This window comes from Tauraco erythrolophus, chromosome 9 (assembly GCF_009769465.1).
Source record: "Tauraco erythrolophus isolate bTauEry1 chromosome 9, bTauEry1.pri, whole genome shotgun sequence".
Lineage (NCBI taxonomy): Eukaryota > Metazoa > Chordata > Aves > Musophagiformes > Musophagidae > Tauraco > Tauraco erythrolophus.
The window spans coordinates 33,459,183-33,486,805 of NC_141473.1; the positions used below are offsets into that span (position 1 = coordinate 33,459,183).

General features: G+C 40.4%; 1 protein-coding gene across 3 annotated transcripts in view; it reads right to left on the bottom strand.

The window, feature by feature from the left end:
• The window catches only part of FAM13C (family with sequence similarity 13 member C), a 131,417-nt gene that overhangs the window by 39,608 nt on the left and 64,186 nt on the right, over nucleotides 1–27,623 (bottom strand). The window contains exons 7-9 of one of the 3 annotated variants that reach the window (XM_086616578.1): nucleotides 12,892–12,930; nucleotides 8,055–8,111; nucleotides 6,101–6,296 (exon numbers count right to left, since the gene is read on the bottom strand). In XM_086616578.1, the coding sequence (XP_086472704.1) occupies nucleotides 6,101–6,296; nucleotides 8,055–8,111; nucleotides 12,892–12,930 (292 nt within the window). Of the gene's footprint in view, nucleotides 1–6,100; nucleotides 6,297–8,054; nucleotides 8,112–12,891; nucleotides 12,954–27,623 lie in introns of those variants that run through there. The other 2 variants (XM_086616579.1, XM_086616580.1) reach the window with 2 other exon arrangements.

Here is a 27,623-nt window from a genome sequence, read left to right on the forward strand (position 1 = left end):
GGGGTATGTCCCACTGCACTTACGAAATACAGACTTGCCCTGGGGCTGAAAGTACCTTCCCTGCCAGCTGAAGAGACCTACACTAATATTAAACTAGTTCGCTTTGGTATCAACCACTGCAGTAGAATTGACCCAGCAGAGGTTAATCGAGCTTTCCAACCATATTGTCTACCCACAAGGTGAAAATTTCCAAAACAGACCTCCAAACCAGAGGCTGTCTTTTTTTCAGACTAGATGTTACGAAGTTCTGGTGATGTCAGGGCAAAAGGAGTGAAAGTTTCAGTCAACTGAATAGCGTTACTCTTATTTGTGTTACCCTTTGTCTCCTTCAGAGCCTTCTAGGGCAGATGTCTCTCCCTCTCTCCATGTCTATCTAATATAATTCAGCATTGAATGAATGATATTTTATCCAAAAATGGAAATAACAATTCAGCTCACAAATGGACAGCAGTTTTTTGCAGCTGTTCTAGTTTTTCCATTACTATCTTAACATAATTTCCCCCTAGTTATGTAAAAATGATCATGTGCTCTTGGGGACTAAACAAGTCAACACAACAGTTTCCTTTAAAATTCAAGGTAGAACTGGATTGAACCAGTTCAGCTTATTCTATTTGCCTAGAAATCTTCAGTGGTTTGATGGCCTCCAGGTAGAACAGGCATTTTCCTCACTCCTGCTTAGAACCTTTTGTAAATACTGAGTTATATTTTGCTAGGTATTGGAAATGACAGAGAGCAGAAACAGTAACACTATACTCTCCGAGTATACTGACAACAGCAAAGACGGAAGAAAATATTCTGCATCATCACTGTGATGAAAAAATTCTTTCTCTAAGAGATTTAATAACAGAGATGCATAGGAAGACTACAAACCAGATCTCAGCAAAACCTATGGAACTGAAGCTGGGAATTTACAGAATTTGTAAATCTGAGGAATGTAGACTGAGGGGATAGAGGGAAGAGGTCAAGACACTGGAGTTCAGGAGATTACTTTCATGTGACTGTAGAGCATCATTAGGAGAAATTTCTAGTCAGGACTTGAATCCTAGCTTTTTATGCCATCATATGACAACATGGAGTTTCAGGATACAATAAAATACCAAAAGAGTCATTGACTTGTGCCTGTCTAGATCTTGTCTAGAGTTCTTGCAACAGCCTCAACATTTATGCTTAGATGAGCTTAGCTGCAGAAGTTGACTGCAAAAGCTGTTAATACAGGTAAAAAAGAAAATGTTGGGTGCTACATAAATGAGTGAAACAAGTGCATTGCAAGTTAAGCAAGCATATTTTATGACTGAAGCCTTCTCAGTGTTGTACCATTTAAGTTAATCAAAGAAAGTCAGTCCAGTTAAGGTGCAAATCCGAATCTTCATTAAAGTGGCAAACTTGCTTCAGAAGAAGCCTCTCCTGCAACAAATTCCCATCTGCAATATTAGCAGAGAGAACACAGCAATTCAAGATGCTTTCTGCTAGATGAAAGGGAAACACCCTTGACGGAACCTCTATTTCTTAAGAGCAACGCAATCCATTCCTCATGCGTCAAAGGCATCCAACAGCATAGAGCTGTCTTCTATTGTATTTTCGCTTCTTCTTCACTACAGAGTGAAGATTCTACAATGAGGCTGCATCTGGTAAGCGGTCTGTGAAAAGGGAAATCTCCAGCATTGCTGAGAAGACTCAGTGCTGTGTAATCAATACCATGATATTTGCTTTGTACGCAAAATAACACATGGGTTGGGAAGCTGCCAAAAATTACCATCATGGATACACATGTTGAGATAAATCAGCTTCTGTTTCACAAGCTAAAATTTTTTTAAAATCTATTTTCCTTAAAAAAATTACAGCATGTCATAATCCATCTCTGTCAGAGCATCTGAGCTACAGTACAGGTATACAAACCTTGGCTGTGTTTATGCAGCAGCTTAATCTGCTCTTGAACTCCAGAACGTGCCTTGCACCCTTCGTATGCTTTATCCAACACACAAACACTTCCATCTCTCTTCAAATGCAACCACCATGCCAATATTGTACCAGCATTTGGGATCACAGCCCTGGCATACCTCAAGGTGCTGTGTCAATATAGAAGATAGCAGGGACTGAAGTCCCGAGCGGAAGTGCCTCCTACCGTCCTGAAAATGCCACTCCGTACAAGAAAATAAGCAGGTACGTTTAATGGACAGTGAATTGAACAGATTTAATCCACGATGGGAGCTACGGCTTAAACATACCTAAAAACTGAAGTGGAACTCGCAGACTGCCTGGCATGTTCCTGTGTTTGTGTAGCTAATGTCTTAACATTGGCTCTGGTTTTTTGTTTCCAGTGCATTTAAAACCACAATTTCAATGCCAAATTACTGGAAGTTCTTTGAAATCCATGCAATTTGCCCACTTAATTTATATGCAAAATACAAAATTTCACACAGCAGTTTTCAGCATTCCCATCTCTAGGCACTGATTGCCAAGCCACCATTTCATTTTTATAGTCATTTAACTTGATAATATGACTTTAAAACTGAATTTCTACTCTCTCCACCTATTAGCTAGCATATTTAGTGTCATAAGTATGTCTAAGTATCAGTAAGGAATTTGAGGATGACTCATTTAATAATATATATTCATGTCTGTGCATCAAAGGTGAGGGACAGGAGAAAGGATTAGGAAAAGAAACAAGATTTTCCATTCCTCGCCATCTGTTCTCACACTGACTCTCAGGAGTATGTTCTGAGCATATGCTTCCTCACCTCTTGAAGTCAGATAGACCCTAATTAATTTGATTTTCCACATATCAACATCGTAGATTTGCTAAAGAAGCTAATGAAACTATAGCAAAGATGAAATAAAGTACAGCAGTGTAACCACATTCCAGCAGCCTGCCTCTCTTCTCATGCTTTGGAAAGGTTACAGCTGTCCCCACACCCAGCTCCTGCCCCCAAAGAAACAACTGCGTGCATTATTTAAGGTACAGCTTTACTCTAGTGACACTGTATCAGCTGATAAGGGGTCAAGCGAAGTCACTTGGTACTGAGCTTTTTATTAGACTTGGTCCTGTCAATCATCGCTGTAAATTTATTAACCTTTTCTTCATCAAGACCCAGGGTACATGGCCACAGTAGTGCACTTGTTTCAAAAAAGTCGAAAGCACAAGAATCACACTTCAGTAGACTGAGAGCCTTGTGAAGCTCAAAATCCCCAAGTTGGCCATCTTTCCTTCAACACAGAGGTCTGTTCCCTCTCAGTGACCTTTCTACAGTGGAAATCCTCTGGATTGTCACTAGTAGAAAGGCACACAATATTGGTTCACGTCCAAACAGACTTTAATCCTTACAAAACATGCAGCAAACATTCATCTCCCAATAGCCTATTCTGATTTTAAAGAGATGATTTTCTAAAAAAGCAACTCATGGGCTTGTAACACATAGGAGTGAGTAGCAAACATTTCCTTGACTTATCAGAGCAACACCTTTAAAAGAGATACTGTCACTGCAATATTGTCACTGTGTCTTTCTGATGCCAGAGAGAAGTCAGGTTGGGGAATTGAGGAGACTATTGAAAAAGCACTTTATCAATAAACTCAGGAAAACGAGAGTGAACAGTTTAATCATCATGTGCAATGCATCATGCTTTTCCTTCATAAATGCATGTACTCAGATATTGCTGTTTGTCAGCTCAACATCAGCTGCTTGTCAGCGCGTTTATCTCATTGAGTGGCTCGGTGGCAAGGTGTTTCACAAAAGGCAGGCATGTGCAGTGGCACAGTGTTTCAAAGCACCAGTCTGGCCCACTTTTCCAGACAGTAACAACTGCCATACACACATAAACAACACCTACCAGAAACAACACAGCAGTACTTTGCTTTCAGCTTCAAAATGGAGAGAAGCAGTTGCTACCAGTTCCTGACTAGAGCTGCTAACACAGACAGCTGCAATAGCGTTCGGGAGGTCATAACTCATCAAGGATCCCAGCGAGAACCCACACTCAGAAACAAACCCCTTGCAGAGCTTTTCAGCAAGCAGAGCCTTGTTTCTCATATGCACCTTTAACAAAGCCAGGAGACAGAGGCTTCTTTAAGAACAAAAGCCCTTGATGTAGCTGAAGATGTGGCAAGGCAAGCACTCAGGGTCAAGGAGCTTGCACATCCTTACTAATGAGAACGAAGGGTATGTGAAATGAAGGGCTTGGTAGATGCTTTCTCCAAAACAGCATCCTCCTCTAAACCATTCCAAGAGACAAACTCTTTCCTCTACAGCAAGCGCCACTGAACTCAATGTAGGTACAGGATATCCGCTGAAAAGTCTTTCACAGTACTAGAATACAATTCCCTCTACGAATGGGTGCAACTCCTGTTATGGAGGGACGTTTGCTTTGTGTTTGTGTTTTATATCACAGTCAAAGCTCTACAATACCTTTCATCCCTCAGGTACTCCCATCAAATCAAAGGTGAGAGAAAATAGTGCCTACACATCTTACCTCTTCCAGTATGCCAGAGGCGGGAGCAATGGGTAGTGTGGGGGCCCAGGACCACCTTTGTCTTTTCTAATTCAAGCCCTTGAGCCATGTGACAATTTTCAGCCTGACATTGTTTTTCCTTCTAAAGGCTGCATATCTAAGTTGCACTGGTATTTTGTAGCAGTCTAATTATATACTCAGAAAGTTTCCCATGAAAGAATATCAACATTTTCTGTTAACCACTTCAAGCCATGTAAAATACCACAGAGCAGCAAATCTGTGCTGTGTTAGCTTCCATTGGATGAGAGATACAGGCATGACATACACAGGGAGCAGACAGACAGGAGTCTTGGAAGCAGCTGAAAGCGCAACAGATGATCTATGAGACAGATCTTGCCCAGTTTGGGACTTCTTCATGACTCCTCTCCCTTGCACTTTATAGAGCAAAATTTCCTATCATTTTTCTTATCTGCTGATAAGCATGCACATCTCATCTCCCTGCAGCCTAAGTAACATTTCCTAGTAACACAATACAGCTACAAAAAAAATCAGCAGTTATTACTTTATCTCAAGGGTGAACTCCAGCAGAAAAATGCAAGAAGATTAGGGCGAGAGTCAACATGGATATTCTGAAAGAGACTATGGTAACGCCAATGGGATGCCATTTGCTTTTACTTTTACTTCTGGGAGTCAAAAGCAAATTCCTCACTTAGAAGGTAAGACATGTCAACCAAAATGATGAATTCTTATTCTAAATTTGAAAAAAATGAACCAAAATCAAACCTGGTCTACGATGGGTTCAAAGCATCTCAGAAAGCCCTCCGCAAATTTCTATCCACAAACAAGAAGAGAGGAGAGAGAGAAAATAGCCAAACTACAGGCCAACAATCTACCAACATTAACATCAGCTATCTTGGTTACGAGAAGATTCCTGGCTGAAGGGTTAAAACTGGACCAGAGCTCTATCCCTTACACTTCACATGAAACATGACTTGGGAAACACTGGGAGAGAACAAAGGCACTTCCAGCAGCTGCTGGGAGGTGATACCTCTGGAGTCTACATTGCAATGTACCTCCACAGACAGCAGCAGAAGCTCCTTCGTTTCTAGTTGTCTTTTATAGCATTTAGAAAAGTTACAGTTCTGTTCCTCTCGGCTCAACCCAGGGAAGCCTGAGGGCAAGAGCATCGGTACCAGAATCTGTGTTGGAATAGACTTATTATTTAAAGATGAGAAAGTAAGATAAAGGCAAAGTGTGAAATCTCTCCATTGGCAGCTAAAATACCAGCACAAGAGATCCTCAGTCAAATAAACAAAACAGAAAAAACTTATCAAGTGCTGCAACTACCAAGATTTTTATATTTGGTGCAAGCAGTCACAGGAAACCTAAACAGAGATATTTGCACATCTTCAGCTATTCTCTCTCTCCACACTTCTGATAGCAGCTGCAACATGCTCCTCTCTGCAATTCCCTGCTGAAAGAAATTGTCAGTCATTACAGGAGGGTTCCAGGACTCCACATCCCTGAAAATCAGGGTAGATTATTGCGGGGTCTCAGTCACATCATGGATTACCAAGGAATCCCACTTTGCATTTCAAAAGGTATGTTTGCTCAGACACTGTGCCACAAACCTATCCTTGGTAAGTTTGTTCTTTACCTGACTTTCCTCATGGCTTTTTCCATTTTCTAGCTTTGCAATGGGCTTAGGTTTTCTTAGCTTTAAGTTGCCCATTTCAGGCTTTTGGGCGTAGTCAATTACAGCCTGCTGCTTGTGCTGCTGAGTATCTTGCAAAGGCAGCTGCCTTTCCTCTATGACAGCAGTGTTGTCCGGATAATTTTCTTTATCATCATCTCTGTAAGAAAATAAAATTGAAATGCATCAGGCAGGACTTCAGACATCTGTCAAAACATTATGAAGGAAGAACAGCAGCAAGATCCTAGCTATTCATGGCATTTTAATTTTACCAAGTTGAGTAGTAAACACACCAAACACTGCATGTGTTAGTAAAATGAATCTGAGAAGCTACTGTTTATTGTCAAATCACAAGCTAAACTACTGTTAGTATTATTACACATTCAACTATGGAGCCATTTAAATAAGACTAGTTTTAAAGGCACTCTTTGTGTTCAGCCCTATACTTCACATTCCCCCCAAAAAACCTGAAACTACCTTTTTCAAGCAGAAGACCTTGCCCCATCCGATGATTCATACTAGGTTATAATATCACAAAAATGTCACCGTGTACAGTAATTCCTCCCTATAGTCATACTTTCCTTCTGACAGCGTCTGTTTTTGAGAGCTTCTGGACAAAGTGAGAGAGGTAGGCATTCAAAGTAGGTTTGGAACAGACAGCGGTGTGTTTGGGTGGAAGGGACGAGTGTCACCGTGCGCCCAGTTTGGAGAAAAGGCGCCTCCTGTGTAACAGCACATCTGGTGCTTTACACAGACACTGTTTCCAGGGATGCTCAGTGAACCGCTGAACCTGAGACAGTATTTGCAATCTCCGCCTAGCCTACAGAGTGCAACCTGCTAGTTGCACCTCGCTAGGCTTATCCACACCCAAGCAATCTGACCATAGACTAGTCTAATGCCTTCCACTGGGAGTGACTCCTTGGCACCACTAAGAAAGCTACCGCAATGCAGACTTCGAGGCTGCCTGCTTAGTTGGCAGGATGAGTAGGTTGGCATTACTGTTCTGAAATCCCTCATTACTGCTTAGTTTGCAGGTGGAATTTCAGATGTTAGCTTCAGCAAGTAAAGTCCTAATGGTTAGCTGAGAGTTGACCTCTCTCCTGGTGTGAAACTTCCCCAACTGAGGGAGTCAAGGACTACTGAATTAAACACCCCCGAGATTTTTTTTTTTAGAAAGCATAACTTGCTAATTCAATGTTTTCTCCTAAGGATTCTGAGCTGCCAAACTCACTTTCCATGTGTGGCCCATCAGCATCCAGATGGATGCTTGCGGGGCGCCTGTGGAGTTAAATACCATTGCTGCCCATGCCTTCTGCAAGTGTGCTCCAAGGCAGTTGTTATAGTTACAGGGTAGGGTGCTTTATAGCCTACAGGCGTTTCAAGAATACGCAGAAGTGTTGCTGATTTTAAGGCATCATCTGATTTAAAAATCTGTCTAAAAGTTTAAGTTGCATTCCCTAGCAATCAACATACACGAACATAGCCATGAGAGACGCATGCCTCAGGAATACTTTAGTTAAATCACAATTTGAAGGGATTTTTTTTCCCCACATAGGCACTCATCAATGAGCATATCCTTGCACAGTTGCAAAACTCTGCTTTCTACTACTTTGAACCAGCTGCTGTAAAATTCAGTGTATTAGCATCTGAATGAAAGTAGTATTATATGAAATTAGGAACACAGGCCATAATGTATTTACTCATATAATAGCAACAGTAATTAATCTTCATATTGTTTACATGTAAGTATACAAGACAAATAGGAATTTCTCAGAAATACTAATAGCCTTAACAGTTAATACCCCAGAAATTCTGCATTCTCTTGAGAATAAAGGTTTCTTCCTAAAGGTTTAACAGAAGCACTCTCACAGCTTTATTTGCTGCCAATGGATTTCAGACAAAATTTGCAGTAGAATACCTGGGGCTGGAACTGGCTGCTTGATCTTCATGTACAGAGTCTGAATCCCCGTCACACCTTGAAAATGGATACAAAATAATTACTGATTTTCTGCCAGTTGCAGAAATTTAGCTTTTAATAACTTAACAGTGCAGCTCAAACTATAAACACGTTTCTCCTTCTCACACCTTAGCTGGGTCATTTAGTGCCGTAGCTGCTCCATGATCGTCTAAATCTCAGAGGAAGAAGAGGATTTGAGATAGTAAGTGCACACAATTTGGTATATCATTTTCAGCCAGATGGAAATAACGATGACAAAGAATTCAGATGGTACCATAAAAATTACAGGAAAAATATGAGAAATTCTGTATTATAATTGATTATAGTATACATCACACTAAAAATAATAATAATTAGAAACAATTAGCTACGTGTGTTTTTCTCCTAGACTCACGAAAATATTAACCATAGTAGAGCAGTCATTCTTTGTGCAGCAGGGAAAATAATCCAAAAAAAAAGTGATCATTAGTCTTAAAAAGTGAACTAGCAGGATTTTTTAAGATGCCTGAAGAATCATGATAATTTATACCCCCTGAAATTACAAACAACAGAATTATCATAAGGCTGCCTAATCAAAAGAGAAGTCTGGATAAATATGCTAACTACAGAGTTGAACACTATATCATGCAGCATGGCTGAACTCTGTGGAACGATGTAACTGCAAAGCCTGTGAGCAGTCGTTCTTCAAATAAACACACGTATGTGTGCACACACTCCTAACAAATATGCATACACCCTTTCCAGGTGTATTTCTGTTTCTGTTCTGAGGAAAAATCGGGGCCCTCTCTGCACCGTCTGTTCATACTCACAGGGCACATGCACTACGCAGGCCTGGATCACTTGAAGTTTGCTGGCAGGGGAATCTCTCCATTATGGGGGAAGCAGCCTGTACTTCTGCTGACTTGTTAAATTTTCAGAAGAGCTGCCCCACTTAGGCCAGAGCACATTAAGCGATAAATTCATAGCTCTGCATTGTAATTTGATGGCAAGGTTTTTAATATATTCGTCTTTCCCACCAGTCTTCTGCTAGTATCTTTATCAAAAGCCAGACTGCAGCAGAAAATATTTAAAGGGACACTCAAGTGCTTACACTTCCTGAATACATCAGCATATGGATGAAAGCAACTGAAACATATAGCTACAGTTGCAGATCCTCCTTAATCACACAAAACTCCTGCAACGGGTGCAGTTCTCCCCACAAGGCAAAGTGGGATGACAGATGGAACACAGGGGCTGCTGTACAAAATGGATAAATTCACTGTAGAAATCTAATTGCCTTTGCCTCCAGATGCCCGTCACACCTTCCTCTCTGGTCTATCATAACTGCCTTATGGGTCGCTGACACCAGCAAGGTGTGGGGATAGGACATACTGGGGCCATGAAGAAGGACACCCTGTATGAAAGGAACCAGGAACCTGGATGGAAAACAGTGGAAAATTTCAGAGGGAGAAAAACAGAGCAAGAATACACACTGTGAGGAGACAGTGTCGAGGTCAGAGCTGGATGGACTTAGCTCCCAGCACAGACATGAGAGTAAGATAACACCAGGCATGCTGTGCACCATGGGCCAAGCCACAGTCAACAAAGCCCAGAGACCCTCTAAAGACACAAATTTGGCACACTTGGCAGCCTTCAGTCCTGAAAGACTGTTTTGGTGACTGGGAACACTCTCTGGAGGGGTGAAGGATGACTGAGCACAGGTTTGTCCGCCAAGTCTATGTGTGCATGTTTGTGTTCATACTCCATAACTTGGGGAAGTGCCCTGGGGGTTGCTTTCCCTGAGCTGGCTGTAATAAGGAGGTCTTGAGAAGTAGAGATTCTAACTTAGCATCCAGCAACTGATAAAAGTCATAAAGCAAGACAGAACTTATAAGCAACATAGGTGAGCATGACAAAACGTATTTGAATAACCAGATAGCAGTAAATAGGAAAGATAAGGAATAATGAATCAGAGAAGACTCTGTCCATCATGTAATAAAAAAAATTGTGAGGAAGTTCAGAAGCAACACACTCTGAAATTGTTAATAGACTTTTTTCTTTTGGTAAGAATAAATAAACATTAAACAACAAAGCTCACTCACACCAGATAGTGCCTGAGGCTAAGGCTGTAGCAGGACATTTAAAAAGAGGAATCCATGATATAATGCAAATATCCATCATTAAAACACAGAGTGTTTTGACCTTGGCTTATGTGTTCATGCCACTTGCCTGCACATATCAACACATACTTACACACACTCTTCTCACCAGTAACTTGTAAATCTTGCTGTCCAACTTTGGCTATAATTAACAGATAGAGGGATATTCAAGAGTCTGAGAAGTTTTGTGAAAGTTTATGGCCACAGAGTAGAGTTCCCACCAACCCAAAAACTGGAGCCAGAACAGCTTCGAGTCATAAATCCATGTAGATTGAAGCTTACATTGGTTAGGAAGTAAGTCTTTTAACAAAACTAGTGATGTGAATTTTTTTCCTTCAGTGCCCAGACTAACTACTGACTGATGGATGTATCTCTTAAAAGTATGTACATCCACTACTGATGTTATGGCACTGGTCAGAGTCAGGGCAGAGATGGGATCCCACTCTAGATGGACTGGTGCTCTGATTCTTTATAGTACTGCCTCTGTAAATTTCTTCCAAGGATCTCTGGTTTAATAGGATTAGCTTTTTTAACTTTCTTCCATTTTCACCTTTCCATCGGAGTAATTTCAGTACAACTTGGAAACTGCTCCCTTTTGCTGACCTGACCTTTAAGATGTTCACATGAACAGCTTCTAAACCAGGTTGCACGCAAGGCTTGCTGGAAGCTTAGCAGCCCCAGGCACTTGCCTTGTCTGGAGAAATGTTCCTGAAAGTATTTTATCTCTGATTTTATATCATTCAGGAAGCTCTGATTTTGCCTTTGCCACAAGTAAAGATAGAAATTGTCAAACGAGGATGTCTAAAGTTGCATGGCAAGCTCTCTCTTTGTTCTGCTAAATAAAAGTAACATATTTTCAGATATGGCCAGCATAAACAACTAGTGCTGAAATCAGTAAGAATTGTATATCCTCAGCAGTTCTCAAAAACAGGCTTTGGGGGGAGGATCTAAACAGAATTTAGGGAAATCAACTCTGGAAAACAAGTTTGTTCATTTTGACAAAGCTTTTCAGGTGTCATTGTTCACTTGCTTTGTTTTCTAAAAGCATGTTTTTGCTTCTGTGTTTGGCAAGGTAAGATTAAAAATTAAAGCCCCTGAAACAGAATGAACAACAGCTTAAATGAGGGGGATTCACCCTTCAGGCAATGCCTGGCCAGGCCTGGCTCTGCCATGCTGCTGCCTCTCAGATCAGCACAGCACAGCACTCACCCTCTGCACCCCTCTCCCCTTCCCCAGGGGCAGTGCTGGCACCGTTCAGTCAGCTTCTGTGTCATCCTGGCCCTGGTCTTAATGGTCACACAAAGTACCACAGAGAAAGGCCATCACCTCCAAGTCCTAGAAACCTCAAGGGTGAGGCAAACACAGGGGCCTCTCCAGGAGAATCTCTGTGGGAAACAACGGATGTACTTAGGGACAGCAAAAAGGGAAGGAGAAAATAATATGAAAAACATACTGTCTGTAATCTGGCTATTCTTCTGTGAAGGAGGAGCATCCCAGGATTTTACAGACCACAATCACAACTTAACTAATAGGGACACAGGAAAAAAATTAAAAAATGACTTAATGATTTATTAGTTTCTTTTAAGTGTTTCCATATCTGCCACAATCACACGAAAAGAGTGACTTAAGTTAAAATATTAAATAAAGCAAGGCAATGTAAGCAAATAAAGTGAAGCAATGAATGAGAAGGAAATTATTTGGATCCCTATGAAATGTTACTTTTCCTGTAGTGATTCTGGCAACATTTAGGGATGGCTCAGATGATTATGACTTGGCCTGCTTTCAGAAAGTATCCTGTCCCCACAACACTGAAGCAAACAGCTCACTGTCCAGTTAGGACTTTTTAAATTATGAGCATTTTAGCAGTGTAAAACTCACCTAATACACAAACAAACCTATAAATCATTTCCTTCCTGAGAAACTGCTTGGAACATTACTGCTGAAGAATCTTCCCTAAAAGGCTTTGAAACAATCCGAAGCATGCAAAATAATAATGTAGAGCACATCAAAACTGAAGTGGTTTAGACTGAAATAAAACAAAGACCATTTCATTTGCAATCTCTTTCTAATGTTCTCCCTTGTCCTGTTCTGTTGTCTCTGTAAAACAACAACAAAAAATCAACATATATATCCTTATGATCATCATGAAAGGCCTTCCAATGAGTTTATGGAATTGATTACAAAGAAATGATGTATTTGGTACTTGGCTTGTCTAAATAATGTATAGTTCTTTTTTCCCAAAATATTTGCAAAGATTTTATTTTTTTCTAATAATGCTTGCAGGAAGTACAGACCATGTGTTCTTAGAAAACTGACATACTTGTGTTTGTCAAGATCATCAGTACCAGAAATGAGCAACATTTTCACAGGAGATATATCCTACACTGAAAATCATGCATTTAAACATGTGTGGTGTGCATCAAAAATACATTCTCCCAGAAAGGTATTTCACTGCTAAATGGTCACCGAGCATGTAAAGGCAGCTGTTTCAAGCAATCCTTCCCATACAGTCAATAATATACTTAGATTACAGAAAACTGAAACAAAATATATGACAGATAGCTTGGGACTTCTCACATACTATTTATAATTATTCTCTACAGCAACCGAACTCATCATTCTTATGTAAAAATAAGGATATCTTTAAAGTGTTCACTTACTCTGCTAAAGCTGTTGTGCTGAGGGAATTATCCTGAATGCTGAAACAGAAACAAGAAAACATCAGATAAGTCAGCAAGGCAGGCAGGCTCCCTGTATCCTTCTCAGTTGTAGGAACACATGCACAAACATGGCATTGCAAGGCAAGTCTCTGTGTGTTAGCTCTACATGCACGACTGTACCTTCGGCTGCTCTGCACATGCTCATAATCAAGGAACCATAGGGATCAGTCCTACAACACTCACAAAGCCCATCCAGCAGCGCTTTGAATTAATACAGGGATGCAGGTAGTCTGTGAGGCTCAGAAAGGGATCACGATATTTTATAACTGTAACAGTGCTGCTAATAAAGGCTTAGGTTTGCAAACGAGTATTTGGCATTCGGTCCTTTAAACGCTTGCGCTATGTTATTGGCTCATCAAACACACTTGTTTATGTTACTTAAATAGGATTGCTCAGCTAAAATCTCTGGAGGTTTTTTTCTTCTTGTTCAGTGGTCTCTTACACACTCAGCTCATGGCCAAACCCCAGGGGAAGCTATGAAAAAATAATCTGGCAGAAAGGACAGTTCAAGTAGCAAAAGGTTATTAAGCTACCAGCAAGCAATAGATGAGACCATTCCTATGAAAGGAATAGGCTGGCATGATCCTGCAACAAAATGTTTCAGACCTGATGTAATCAGTACGGGTCAACGCAGGATACTGTAAACTGCTGGTTTTGAGGCAGCAGTAGAATTGCCCCTCGAAAACACTTCTCAAAATCCAGTAAACACACTGTTGGGTCATCCTGAAATCTTATAGTAGCAGAAAAAAAAAGAAAAAAAACCCCACACACAAAAAAATCACCACACAAAAAAACCACAAACAAACAAAAACCAAAACACACGAAACTCAAAACCAAAACCAGCTCACTCACTTCTGCATACCTGAGCTGAGATTTTTTTTTTAGGGGGAGGGGAGGGTAGGGGAAGAGAAGGCAATGCAAACAACAGCGTCTTATGATGACTCCTGTCTGTGACAATGGCACCTCGTGGATGACAGCATCAAGGGGAGCAGGGATACAGAGAGGTGCAGCATCGTCCTCCCCGCAGCAGCTTGAGCCGCTGCGTGGTGTTGACACGCATTTCCCAGGCAGCAGCAGCAGCAGCCAGAAGCCACAGCCGTGACTATTTCCCTTCTCTCACCAACAGCACTAACGATGCGTCTTATCTTCACTTCTTCCCAGCCCTCCTACCTGATGCACACAGTTTTGCTCTTTTCTTTCCCATACTTGTATACGCTTGGTTAGACCAGAGCTTAGAGAGAGACTGGATGTTTATCCTCACTCCCCTACACAAACCCACAAAAGAAGGGGAGCGAACAGAGAATGCTCTTGTAAACGTAACTTCTCCATTTCCATGTGCAAAAGTTAAGGTCAAGTTCTCTGCTAATTCCTGCCCTGTGCAAACATATTGCAGGGCTTTGTTGCTATTACTAGAAACAGAATATGATTGAAGATCAGTTTGTGAAACAGAGATGCTTTGGACTGAGACCAAATTTAAAATGTCATCGCTTTTCCACTGTTTGTCTGAACTCTAGTGCTATATGGCTGTTGCTAAATCTCTTTTAGGCAAGCACTCTACATTTATTTCAGGTCACTCACAAAGTTCTATTTGTTTCGAAGATGGTGCCTGACCAGTGGTATTGGATAGTCTCTTCCTGTAAGGCTGTGAAACCATTGAACAAAAACCAGATTTCATATAAAATAGAACAGTATTAATAAATATAAAAAGTAAAGGCCAACTAAACCCAGGATCCTGCTTCAGAGCTTATCTCTCTATCACACAGACAAAGCCATCCTGCTCCTGGGGGAACTCAAGAGAGGAACTACAGTAGGCTGACAATAACTTCTTTTCTTTTCCTTCCAGAAGAAAATAATTTCTCTTTAGGGACAAATGCTTATTTCACCTACGATGTTGTCCTGGGCCTATTGGCTGACCTCACTTCCTTTCGCCTACCCAGGTGCTCTGGGTGCGACTAGAGCAGGCACAGAGCCCCTGGCCTTACCTCGCCTTACAAGGGCGGACCAAAGACGCTTGAACCTGCATCTCTGTTTCCCATTAAGTCCCAGGCACAGGGAAACATCTTACTGCTGTTACCACCTCCTTTTCAGTAATGACATTAAAGTCCATTAGGCCTGTAATGCTATAAAACATCACTCTTCAACATACAGAAATTCTCAGTGCCAGATATATTTCACCACCACATTCAGACAACGTGTCAGGACATCTCTCATCGCCATGAAGTCCTGATGAAAATAAAGCTATGCCTGCATGTGAAGTAAGCTGTGGACTTCACCACCGAGTAGCAGATGTACTTTTAAAGACTTTATTTTTTGAAGTCATTAAAATACATCTTTCTGAAATTCTGAAAAATAGGGGCTTTTAAATCAGTTTTTCTTTATTTATGCTAAACAGTTTAAGTGATTCACATTTTGAAGTATCATATCTATGGAAAGACACTTTCTCTGTTAAAAAGCTTCCCATTTTATACTCAGTTTTGTTCTTACCCTCTTTTGCCAAATGTTGATCAAGCCAACATAAATATCACAAACCAGCTCTCAGCTAACAACAAAAATGTTGCAGAACTCCAAAGGAAACATCTACGTATATTCTGGAGATACCAGGATTCAGAAATGTGTTGCTGCTCACTTCTGAAAATTTGACTAATATATTGCCTATTTATGACTGACAAATAGATTGGCATAGAAATTCCATTCTTTGTTTGGTTTGGATCATCAAGAGAATTACTGCTAGGTCAGGAGGAAGATTGAAACGGGAATCACTTAGCCTCCATCTCAGTTTTGCACGTAGCAGAGACACATGCTCAATATAAATGATGTGTTCAGAAGCTCAGAACAGCAGCAGTCAGCACTATAAGCATGCGTCAGGCAGTGAATGCTTTACAAAACCAGTATGGTCTAGTTGCAGAAGACTGCAAAAGACAGAGGTAGTGAGACAAAAGTAGTTCTGGCTTCAGGAGAACAGAAGAGTGTGCAACAATCAAGATTAAAAGTCCAGGAAAAAAAAAAAAAGAGAGAAATAGTGAAGCTTGCCAAGCTACAGTTGTCTAAATGGCCACAAAAAGACACATACACACAATCCTCTGCAGGTGTTGTGGCAGCTTGCTTTCACCTGCAGAACAGAACCTTTGCCTCAGTTTCCAGAATTTGCTCATCACAGTAAATGTGACTGTGTTCTCTTACGGACATTTCTGACTCAGGCAAATAATGAGGCCATTCAGCCTTAACTACAGAATAATGAAGAAATTGTACTGGGAAATAAACTGTATGTTTACAGGGAGAATCACATATTTGCAAAGAACTCTAAACTCTCCAAGGTTCTGGGAAAGTTGGTATTTCCACATTTCATATCTACTATCTAATGACAAATCCAGTGCAATCCTATGAGGTGTGATTAGCATTTATTGCAAGACTATTTTCTTTATTATTATTTGTGATCCCACAGAGTCCAAAGTGCTTGTGCTAAAACTGCTGCATCAGAGGCAATTACATTTTGCACTATGGTTAGGCCATACAAGGGAGCTGCACTAGATGCTGCAGAGGGATGCAAGAGACACCATATGACACGCTGTGCATGACGAGCAGACCAAGGCGACTCCCTCCAGCTCCGGGAAAAAGTTACTCACGTTCCACTACCCAAATAAAGGGAAAGTTGGAATGATCTCCCCCCTAGTGCCTCTCTGGATGGAGTCAAGACATCTCTGCCAGAACCAGCAGAGCTCAGAGACTCATAAAAATATTGAGCAAATTTGTTTGCCTTGGAGTACGCGTGTTCCTGCCAAGTAGCAATACCCTGAAGCGCTCCAACAGTCCTTCATCTCCCTCTCAAATTATACCAACAAGGGGACGCACTCCCTCCTACCTGTATGCATGCACAGAGTATGCTCTCATGGACAAAACACATCCACCTCTGCCAAGGAACAGGTTAAATACATCAGTTTGTCAGGTCACACTGCTACTTCTGAGGTCACGCTTATGGCAGAACACTTTTATTTAAGCAGAAAACAATCTGAGGGACTCTGCAGCAACTCATCTCTGCCTTCAGTAAGTCTGTTCTCTTCCAACACACAGGGCTTTCTTATGGGATAAGAGCAGGGATCATTCTGCAGCAAAACATTAGCACTGTGATCGCTCCAGTGCCTTGCCCTTTCTTCAAAAGTGATCCTGCAGGATACTCTTGCTATTTTCCAATCAGTAAGGCATAAACGAAGGAGCTGCCATGTGAGAGAGAAGTCACATGCCTCTCTCCTGTAGTGATAAATACTGAATGCTACACTCTGCGGCACAAAATATTCATGTGTTCACTGGCTTGCTTTCTTGACGTACAGTCTGTATTTTTACGGGTAATGCTCTCAGACACATCAGAAAACACCTTAAGGCAAATTAAAGCAAAATACAGCAATTACATGTAGGAGTCGGTTGGTGAGCACTCAGTCCAGTTGCCATATCTTTGATTTTCTCAGTGACCTAATTAGCACATCATCTGAGTGAAGGGACCTGAGGGTAGAAAAGCATTCAGCTGATCTTGCTGTATGTCTTAAAAATGCACAGACAAGCTCATGCAGGAAGAAACTCGAGCTGAGCGTAGGTGCAGTCACAGTTGTCATAATCCAATCCAGGGCAATTCCATAAGGCATATATATGTTGAGTTGGATAAAGCTTTGTGCAAGTGCACAGACCTTCAGGGTTATGTTTTCTGAAGATATTTCAGTGAACAGTCAAACCACATACACTTCCTTACTCAAGTCTTCGGAGGAGCGGGCCCATGAATCTCATACATGTTCCCATGGCACACCTCAGTTTGCACTGGGGCAGGCACGTCTACTCTGTAGCTGAAAAGGCACAGTCATACATCACTCAGATCCCTGCTCTTTTAAAGGGAAAAATACCATGGAAATGCACAATTTTGCGCAGACTGGAAATTCTGATTTGTGAATCACTTCAGTCCCATCACTTGGGTTATGTTTCTGCAGCTCAAGTGCACACACCTGAGCAAGCACCAAACCTGCTAGCGAGGAAACCTCTAAAGATAACACGGGTAATCACTGGGGCAGGGAGCCCACACTAAGATCCCTGCTGGAAGGCTCCTGGTGCTCCAGTTAATTAGCACAAGCCTACTTCATATAGGACTGCTGACTTAAGTGTGCTAAACTGGAAACACAGAACAGAGCTTCTAATTTTGTTATTAAAGAACAAGCTGCTTTATGAAGGCACATCAGCTCTGCTGAAAATCTCTGTAGAGGTGCCCAAGAATCATTATCCAGCACGCACTAGGTTGCATGATAAACTCAACTGTACCAGTCAAACTGGTGCTAGTGACTGAGCCATTATAGGCACTAAAACTTGCTTGAGTACAGTCACCCACTGCAGAGAACTTAATACTGCCAGAGATGACAAAACTACTTCCAGCAGGTTTACACCAAAGTCAGGCTAGACTCAACACAGCACTAATTCAAAACCAGTTTTTCCTCTGAGCGTTGCAAGACGGGGAAAAACGCACACACACACACACTCCTAATTCTACTGTGATGCCCAGCATGCTTCAACAGATCACTACACTTAAAAGGAAACATCCTTATTTAAGAATCCTTGACCTTTACCACTACTTACTTAAGAAAACATCAGAGTTGCAAGAATGTCCTCTCTGAATTAATCGAGTTGCCTGATGCGTCTGCAAGTTCACCATATTCCTTTTGCTTGTGATAGCAGGAAGAGAAGAGAGGAAAATAAAGGCAAAGACATTGTGAAAAGTACTACCTCCCTGGAGCAGAGCACGTGTGGGGAATGTGTTTAGATAATGGCAGCAATAGAGTTTTTTTGCTTTGTTTTGGTGGGTTTGTTTTCATGGTAGTGGCTTTTTAAAACAGTGTTCCCTCTTTTTTTGTCTGTGCTATCTTATATTGCAGGACTGCTGCAGGGTCATGTTCCTCCTTTACGCTCCCAGTCTGATTATTTTAGAGGCCTACTAAAAACAATGGAAAACAGTAACAGTGTTAATTAGTATTACATGTAGTAAGGATATTAACAGGAATTAGCATCTTGTGAACATCAAAATTAAGGAAAGCTTGAGTTAGGAAGATCTATACTTTGTGTTTCTTCATCTGAAGACAACCGTAGAGAACTAGACAGCTCTGCCAGGAATAGATTTCACTTTCAAACATTCAAGAATTTCCTTTGTTTCTAAGAGTGCAGGTCTTGCTGAACAATTGAATGCGATCGTATAGGTAGAGGCCAGATGGTAATTTACGAGCAAGAATGCCAAATGAAGGATAAATGTATAGCTTTCCCAGCATTTTCCAATAGGAAATTAAATGAAAAGGTGAATTTGAGCTAAAACGTATTCTCAAGAAGTTGAATATATGAAAGTAAAGAGAAAACCAAGCAAAGAGTGGCTTATACCTTCAAAAAACATCAATGTCTCTTTCTGTTGGGTCGGTAGATGAGTGGAGTCACGCAATCTGGTTCTTGTTAAGCCCAGACACCAGACAGACATATGCAAGATATGTAGGAAGGTACCTTCATGATTCTTGTCTGGTTCTTGGGAATGACTGTTGTCACCTAGAGCAACAATGCTTATGGTGGGTAATCTACTTGTTTTCTGAAAGCAAAAAATGAACAAGAAAGCACATGCTTTTTTTTCAGGTTTCCCTTTGCAGAGCTGTTCCTCATCACCTGGGAAGCCAGTTGTGTAACCTATGTGCACATACTCACACATGATACATGCCTGTATAAACATGCTTATGTTTCTTCCAAACATCTATTCACAGAACCATAAACCTTGAAGACGTCAGTATTTGTCTTTTTCCACATCTGCCTGTAGTAGTATACTTACTTACGAGGTACCTTGCAAATCTTGCTTACTGTCCTCCATGTAGCTAGCAGAGTGGTACATACTACCTTGCTTCACCTGTAGCTTTACCTTCGCTGCAGCACAGAAGCCAGAATAATACAAAACAAAATCTATACCTATGTGAAAGTCACATAACAAAACAGACATACAGCAATTGCTGCCTAATGTCAGACCCTATTCTCAGTGACATATAGGCAACACCTCTTTAATTAGCATTATCAAAGAGCTCCATCATCAGCAATTATGTATGTTCAAAGGGCACCTGACCTCACCAAGTAGGTAGGGGGGCACCAGTGACAACCACTAATTAGTCCTATCAGTGTCTGAGGGACAATTCAGGTAACATTAAAAACAGATTCTCAGTGAATCCCCTCTAAACCTCTTTCTAGTTTACAAAGTACGTGTGTGTATATGTCTAGGCTCTGACTACCAGCAGAAGACACCAAGGGGCCGCTCTCAGAGGGCTGGGTGGCTGTACCGGGGGCCCATGCAAAGCTATGCCAGTTTATATCACCCGAGGATGTTGCCCACAGTATTTATAACCAAGCAGGGCTGATCCCTTTGATCTCATATGCCTGAATATTTTTGGCATATAAAGCCAGACAGACCCTTCAAGTGCTTGAGTATTTATTTTTCATAGCTTGCTTCCTACTTGCTATTTTTATTGCACTGCTGGAAAATCTAACTTGGTACAGACAGATTATAAAGTATTAATGTATATTTTAATCAGAGATATGAAAAGTACAACTACTCGCTGTATGCTACTTAACTTTTTAGATCCTATTCAAAGAATTCTGCATAACCACTACTGTTTGTGTGACACCAAAAGAGATCACTAAAATTCGGAAAGAGAACAGTAATAAATACAGTTACAAAAGTATAAACTGTAACTTAGGACTCTTGTAGCATAATAAATACTACTTCTTATTTGGAAACAAAAGAAAATACACGCAGTAACGTAGGGATGTTTAGGAGTTAATTTAGCTTTACACCGCATTACTCTGCACATTTGATATCTCTGAAAAACTAAAGATAACACTGCATCTTACATCTGGGAGAACAAAGAATCTTCATTTGCACACACCATATACAACCCTACAAGACACGGACCCCACAGAGAGCATTTTAACCCCATTCACTGCAGTCAGGATCTTTTACACATGAATCTGTTACTCCTTTGCCAAGTGATTATTAATTTCAGATGGTAGTAGGGTCAGAAGAGACGTTAATGTCATTAAGTCAAAAATTATGTAATGTATTTATTTACATGCCCTTTTCTGAACTTGCTGCATGCCTCAAATATAAAACCAAGATAGATCCAACTTCTCACAAGCCCCTCTGGAGCCCCTTCTGAGCCACAATAAAAGCCTACCAAGTACTGCATTTAGTGAACTTATTTCTGGCTTTAAATTCAGTGTAATATTTTTTCCCAGTCATCTTACTTCTTATGGAGAGGAAAAGCTGTACACATGGCAAGCAATTTTTGCCAAGGAGAAGAGAAAAAACTGTGGTGGGCAGAATGAAGGAAACTGATATTGGAGGTCATAACAGGTGGACACAAATGAAATCCAGAATAACTACAACAAACAAGATAAGCAAACAATCAGAATGTCAAACATGATTGTGATGGACAGCTGGGGGAGGTCTATCGACTTCTGGGCATTAGCTCATCTGCTTTCACGGGGATTTATGAAGCTCCAGTTGCTCATTCTCATTTTCACCACAAAAAAAAAAAAAAAAAAAAAAAACAAACATGGTAATGAATCCCACCAGCATTTTTTTTTCGAATTGTTTTTCTGAATTTCTATTCACTATAACATATATTCAATGACTATGAAAATCACTGATTCAAACCATTAACTTTTCCAATATCATGATCCGTTGACATCAGAAAAGTCTCATCAGTTATGGCATATTCCGCTGCACTTTTATTTCACTGAAATGACATGAATTAGACACTCAATATTAGCAGCCACAGTCAGTGGTGAACTCCTGCTCAGCTTCTATCTTGCTGTTTTAATTTCTTCTCATAGCAAGTAGTCCTCCCCTATTTGGCTTCTATTTCTATCCAGGCTCATGATCTGTGCTAGTGTCCTACCACCTACTATTTTAACTTACCAGAAGGACAATGCATCGCTCCTCAGCACAGATAAAAGTTTGTTCTTCTGAAGTTCAAGAAAATGTTTAACTCTCAACACATTTTGGTGTTTTTTTTCAGTTTTTCCCAGTAAGCAAATTGTCTTTTCTTTTCTTTTAGATTGAGGGAAAGTCTATGTCACCCAAACATACATTCTCAGCAGATTACATATTTCAACACAGCAAAGACAGGACACAGCACTCTACAGAAATTAAATAATAGAACCCTGTTACACAGTATTCAGCTTTGTGGCATAAAACCAGAACCCTACAGAAAACATAAATAAATGGCACAGAGACATCTCGTACACGTTTGAATTTACCTTCTCATGACTTCAAAGCATTCACTTTGGTATAACGGTTGTTTGGGGAAGGGATAAACCTATGGCAGGCACTGAAACACAGGGAACACAGGACCTAATTTCCTTACAGAGTTGAGGAAATATCCACATAACCACACACCATCTGTACTCTTGGCTTTTTATCTGCTGCCGCACTGCGTACTGCTTAAGTGTGTGCGCTTTTATCTTGTGAGCTGGCTTGGTTCCCTTGCTGTGCACGAAATACCCTGAGACAGCACTGAGCTCAGGCGTGTCTGCAGACATGCCCTGTACCAGGGCCACTGAGACATCTCCCTTTCTCAAGTAACAGAGTTTCTTGCCCCAAATACCAATATCTGAGCTCTGACATAGCCAGACCACAGATCTACCACCCATGGCACCATGGAACGGTCCTTACAACAGTCCATGGTTTTCACGGGGCCAAGCTTTGTAGCTCTGTTAAACTCCTAAGAGGGGATCCTCTTCCAAGGATCAAGGCAAATATCACGTACTGAGACTGCAAAAGAGCTGTCTTCATCCTGACTTAGAATGTCTCACAGAGGTCTCCAGAACTTGTTCAGTAAACTGCTGCAGCACACACAGAGGACAGAAGTCAGTCCTTGAGTTATAAATATATTCCATGTTCTCTTTTTCAGTTGGTTATTTGTTTTAACAAAACCATTCAAAAAGAATTTGAAAGCAAGAATTTTCTCTGGGTTGACCTTGTGCAGCTTTACAACAACCGATGACACTGAACAAATGACCTCTTCTCACATAAATCTGGTCCCAAAGAAAACTCTTTGGGACTCAAGTATTCCTTGTACAGATCTGCTGAAAGGAAGCAGAAGCATATGGGAAAGATATTTATGCAGGAAGCAGCTCTACCACTTTGCTGTCTATTGCACTGGTTTTGTTACAAAAGGGCATTCCCTTTTGAGGCGTTTAAATCCTTTGTTGTAAAGCACATTGAGTGCTCTTCATGACATCATCACATTTTCTAACTCAAACTGTCTGTCCACTGACCTCTCTGATAAACTAGAGAAAATTGGTTTTGGTTTTACATTATTCAGCAGAGAAGTAAAATAAGAAAGACGGTTTTATTCTAATTTTAATAATATTTTTCATCTAACAGTCATGCAGCAGCAGTCAGCAAGATACCAGTCATGGAAGAAAGATTTATTTCTAGGTGAGCTAGCCATTTTTTGAGAGAATACGAGTCCTTAGAAAATTCTCAGAAGCAGAGAGAGCGAAAAACAATAAATAATCCTTGAAGCCATGACTGTGATATCTATTTTTGTCTGTAAAGATTACATTTTATATTAACAAAAATTATGACAGTACTTATTAAAAAAAGAGCAATTATTATTGCAGTCTAAATGTAGGCATATTCAGGAATATTGAAAGTTACAGTATCTTTCCTCTCTTTGCTGATGCTTGAAGAACTACAGCCTACATTTTCTAACCCAAATCCAGGCTCCCAAACCCACATTCAAGCACCTACACAGTTTTAGACTAATTTTAGGTAGCCACCAAGCTGAAAACATTTGGCCAATACATGTCATGCTAATTTTGTGTCTAGAATGATGGTTGTAAAGGCTCTGGGATTATGCCTAACACTACAGCTGTGTTGATGCACGCTCACTACAAATATAGAAGGAAAAAAACCCAACACATCCAAACCCAGCTTCAACAGTTATTAAGCCACCAACCCAGTTACCATCTCAGGACATATTTCTGCTCTCCTGCCCTCCTTGTTTTTTCTGTCCCTCACAGATCATCTTCATTCTGTATAACTACCCCAAAGCTCCTGTCTCAGCCACTGTAGGTGGCAAAAAGGGCTCATGTAAACCAGGATGACTATTAATGTCTGCTGCTAACCCCCACAGAAATGGTGCAAATCATGGATTGACAGTGAAGTCTCTTACTTGCTTATCTCTCTCCTCGACTCACCACTTGGCACATATTTCATTGCTTGTTTTATGCAACCAGCCACTCAAGTGTTTTGAAAGAACGGGCCAAATAACGACATTGTAAACTGCCCAACACAAAATGTACTCGGACCGGGCATCACGCAGAGCAGGGAAAAGCCATTCTCCAAAGCAATAATAGTTCTTAATACAGCATTACTCATAGCTGCATGGAGAAACAGGAAAACCGGATAATCTATAGCTACCAAAAAGTAAGCATGACTCAATTCGAGTGACTCATGGTTGTGACTAACCTGTTTAATAGCTCTCTTTCAGAAAAGTCAGCCTTTAAATCATTTCTGCCTGTTCTTTCTCAATTGCTTTGCATTCTATAATTTTAAAGTGATTACCAAAGCACAATCACAGTGCAGATCTAAGCAAATCACAATGACATATAAATGTATCTTAACGCTTTAAATAAAACATATAGTAAGTGTTAGAAGAGTGTATTTGTCTAGAATCTAGCAGATTATTTCTTAGTCAAACATAAGGCAAATACAACTGAATGCCAGACTGGAGGGTTGAGTCATCCTGCTATCAGGTGCCTGCACCCTGGCTGCAGGTGCTCTACAACTCATTGCTCAATCGCATTATAATTTTGCGCAGTAAATTTCAAGCAGAAAAAAAAAAGTAGCTGAGCTCTCTCTCAGAAGCAAATGCAGCTGAAGTCAGGAACAGCACTGTTTTTAAGGAGAGTTCGAGGAAGTGTCATCTTCTGGCAAAAAGCACTTTGCATTTTTAAATCAATAGGGATATTAAATCTATAAAAGAGAGGAAACTTTAGAGTTCATTCATTATTAGTCCACTCTTCAACACAAGGCAAATATTCCTCCTCATACATTGTTAAAATGAAACCCCACTATTTAAAAATGTTTGTAAAAGCATAACTACTGTTTGCACCTGTGATGTAGAGCAGGCAAATGAATTTATTACTATTCTTTTTACCAATAGTCATATGCCAAAGTCAAACAGCAAGTAAGCAGGAGAAAAGAAGCCGAATGAAACCTATTATCCAAGTGCATCACCAAAGAAAACTTTTTAATTTCAACTCTTACCACAAAGTGTCCTGTCACGCTTTGCAGCAAATGATGTTCATATCCACCCAATGCAGCCAGCACTAACTGAAAAGGCTGTGAAACCAGCTGAAGAGATATACTGAAATTGTCCATTATATGGTGCTGTAACTCATCTGCTATTCTGCTCTATCATTTGGTGACCCTATAGAGGCACAACGTTTCAAAATTACGCTTACATCTAAAACTACACATACAATAAATCATCCCTGTAACATTTCTCAAGAGTCTCTAAGCAGGTTTATCTGACATTGCCACTAATGGAAAAGAGGATTAATAGGCTTTCTTATTATTTATTACTCTCCCTTTGACTGTAGAAAATCCAGTTGCTTTCCCCAAGTTGTTGCTGAAGGCCTTGATCTGAATCCCTACTTACAGCCTTAGGTGGGAGAGGGCATGAGAAAGGGAACAAAAGGTTTGTTCTGTCTGTTGGGGGATCAGGTGGTAACCAAGGACATACTAAATTTAATCGATACTGTAAGGAGCATTTGACTGATTGATTAACAATTGCTGTAGACCAGTCAAGCATCTCTCTGTTATCAGGGAGAAAATCTCCAGGTAATTTGTCAGAAAATGTTTACTTATGCATCCTGATAAACTCCTGAGTTTCCACTGTCCTCAGCATCCTCACTTCCTTGCTTGTGCACCATACACTTTTCAACAAATCTGAAGCTGTTTCATACTCTAAAGTATGATAAACTGATCACACTTAACGCAGCAGTCATTGTGATAAACCATAATATACACCTTCAGGAGTTTCATCTTATGCATCAAATCTGCAGAGGCTCTGTAAATAACAAATATGTCAATGCACACATATTCAAGCTGTCACCCAAATACCTTTTGGCTCATAGCAAAATAAGACTATAAAGCATTTCCTCAGTTTATTTTTAGGAGGTGGTCATTTAATTTTCTGGGAAAAATTACATTATGCAAAAACTATATTATGCAACCCTGTATTTCATTAATATTTTTTGTTTGTTGGCAGAAGCCTGTTCCAATTTTCAAAATCCATTATGAATGTAGGGAATGATGCCCACGAAAAGGGTGAGTCACAACATTGCTGCCGCTCGAAAAGAGTAGTCATCAACTTTTTGCATAATATCCTCTGATCTTTGCAAAAAATAACTTTCCGCTTTAACAGGAAAACTTTGAGAAACAGTAAACTGGAAACACGTGTCTCAGCTTTAGTCTCAAAAATAGTGACCTTTTCCTGTATTGTTTAAAAGTAGTCTTAACAAAATGCAATATTTATTGTCAGTAGCAATCTGTTTACACAGCAATACAAAGTACACAACTAGAATAACGTCGGGATATGCTCCCTCCCATGGCAGTGAAATTACATACAAAATGTTACAGACACACAAAAGAATTAGTAAGAATTTCAGAGAGATGTCAGATCTCAGTCAGCTATCTGGACAGGGTTTCTTTACCTGGCTGTATTGTAAGAATTCTCAAAAACCACAAATGAAAAGTCACTCTCACTCCCCTTGAGCTTAATTCTCAATCTCTCTCACATAGTGAGTTACATTGGACTTCATCAACAACAGTGCGTGTCTCCTGCTCCAGCGGGCCTGAGACATGCGTATAATAGCCAAAGCGTGCGGCAACCATCATCTCCAACCTCATATATGTGCTTTTCTGGAAACCTGCCAAGTTGTTAATATGCTAGACGGGAGATTCCTCACTGTGGAGGTCCTAAGAGATAAGCAGCTAGATTAATCTCGTGCAACAGAAAGTTCTGCTTTGCTGTACAGATACCCTAAAATTATCTTGCTATCTCCTACATTTTTGTTGTGTTCTCGTCACATGCTTCGTCTACCACTTGCAAAGCTGCCGGCCTCCTCAGGCTCTCAGGAGGACAAATCTTAGAAGTTGTTATGTAAGGTATCTCTTCGGCAGTTAACGATTTTAAGAAAATAACCTCAAAACTTCTCATATATAACTGAACCACCTAGTTCTTTCATAAGTCATAAGGAGGCAAGCAGTAAGTCTGCTTCCAACTTGGGATCATTGCCATCATTTTAAGGCATCACTGTAGCACTGATGTAGACAGCACAATCCATTTCTTGGTGCAGAGCAGCCGTCTAAGTCATAAAACATCCTAAGAATCACATAGTTCCCATAACCCAAACCATCATACAGCCATCTGTGTTTCTACGTATGTTTCCACAGTGCACAGTTTACAGAATATAATTTTTGCTATTGCTTAGTTCAACAAGACGTATTCCTTAGCAGGAAGAATTGTAAGATTAAAAACAACCATACAATTTAGAGAATCTGGAAACCTGCCATTAATCTAGTAAAACATTTTTGTAAATCCATTTCA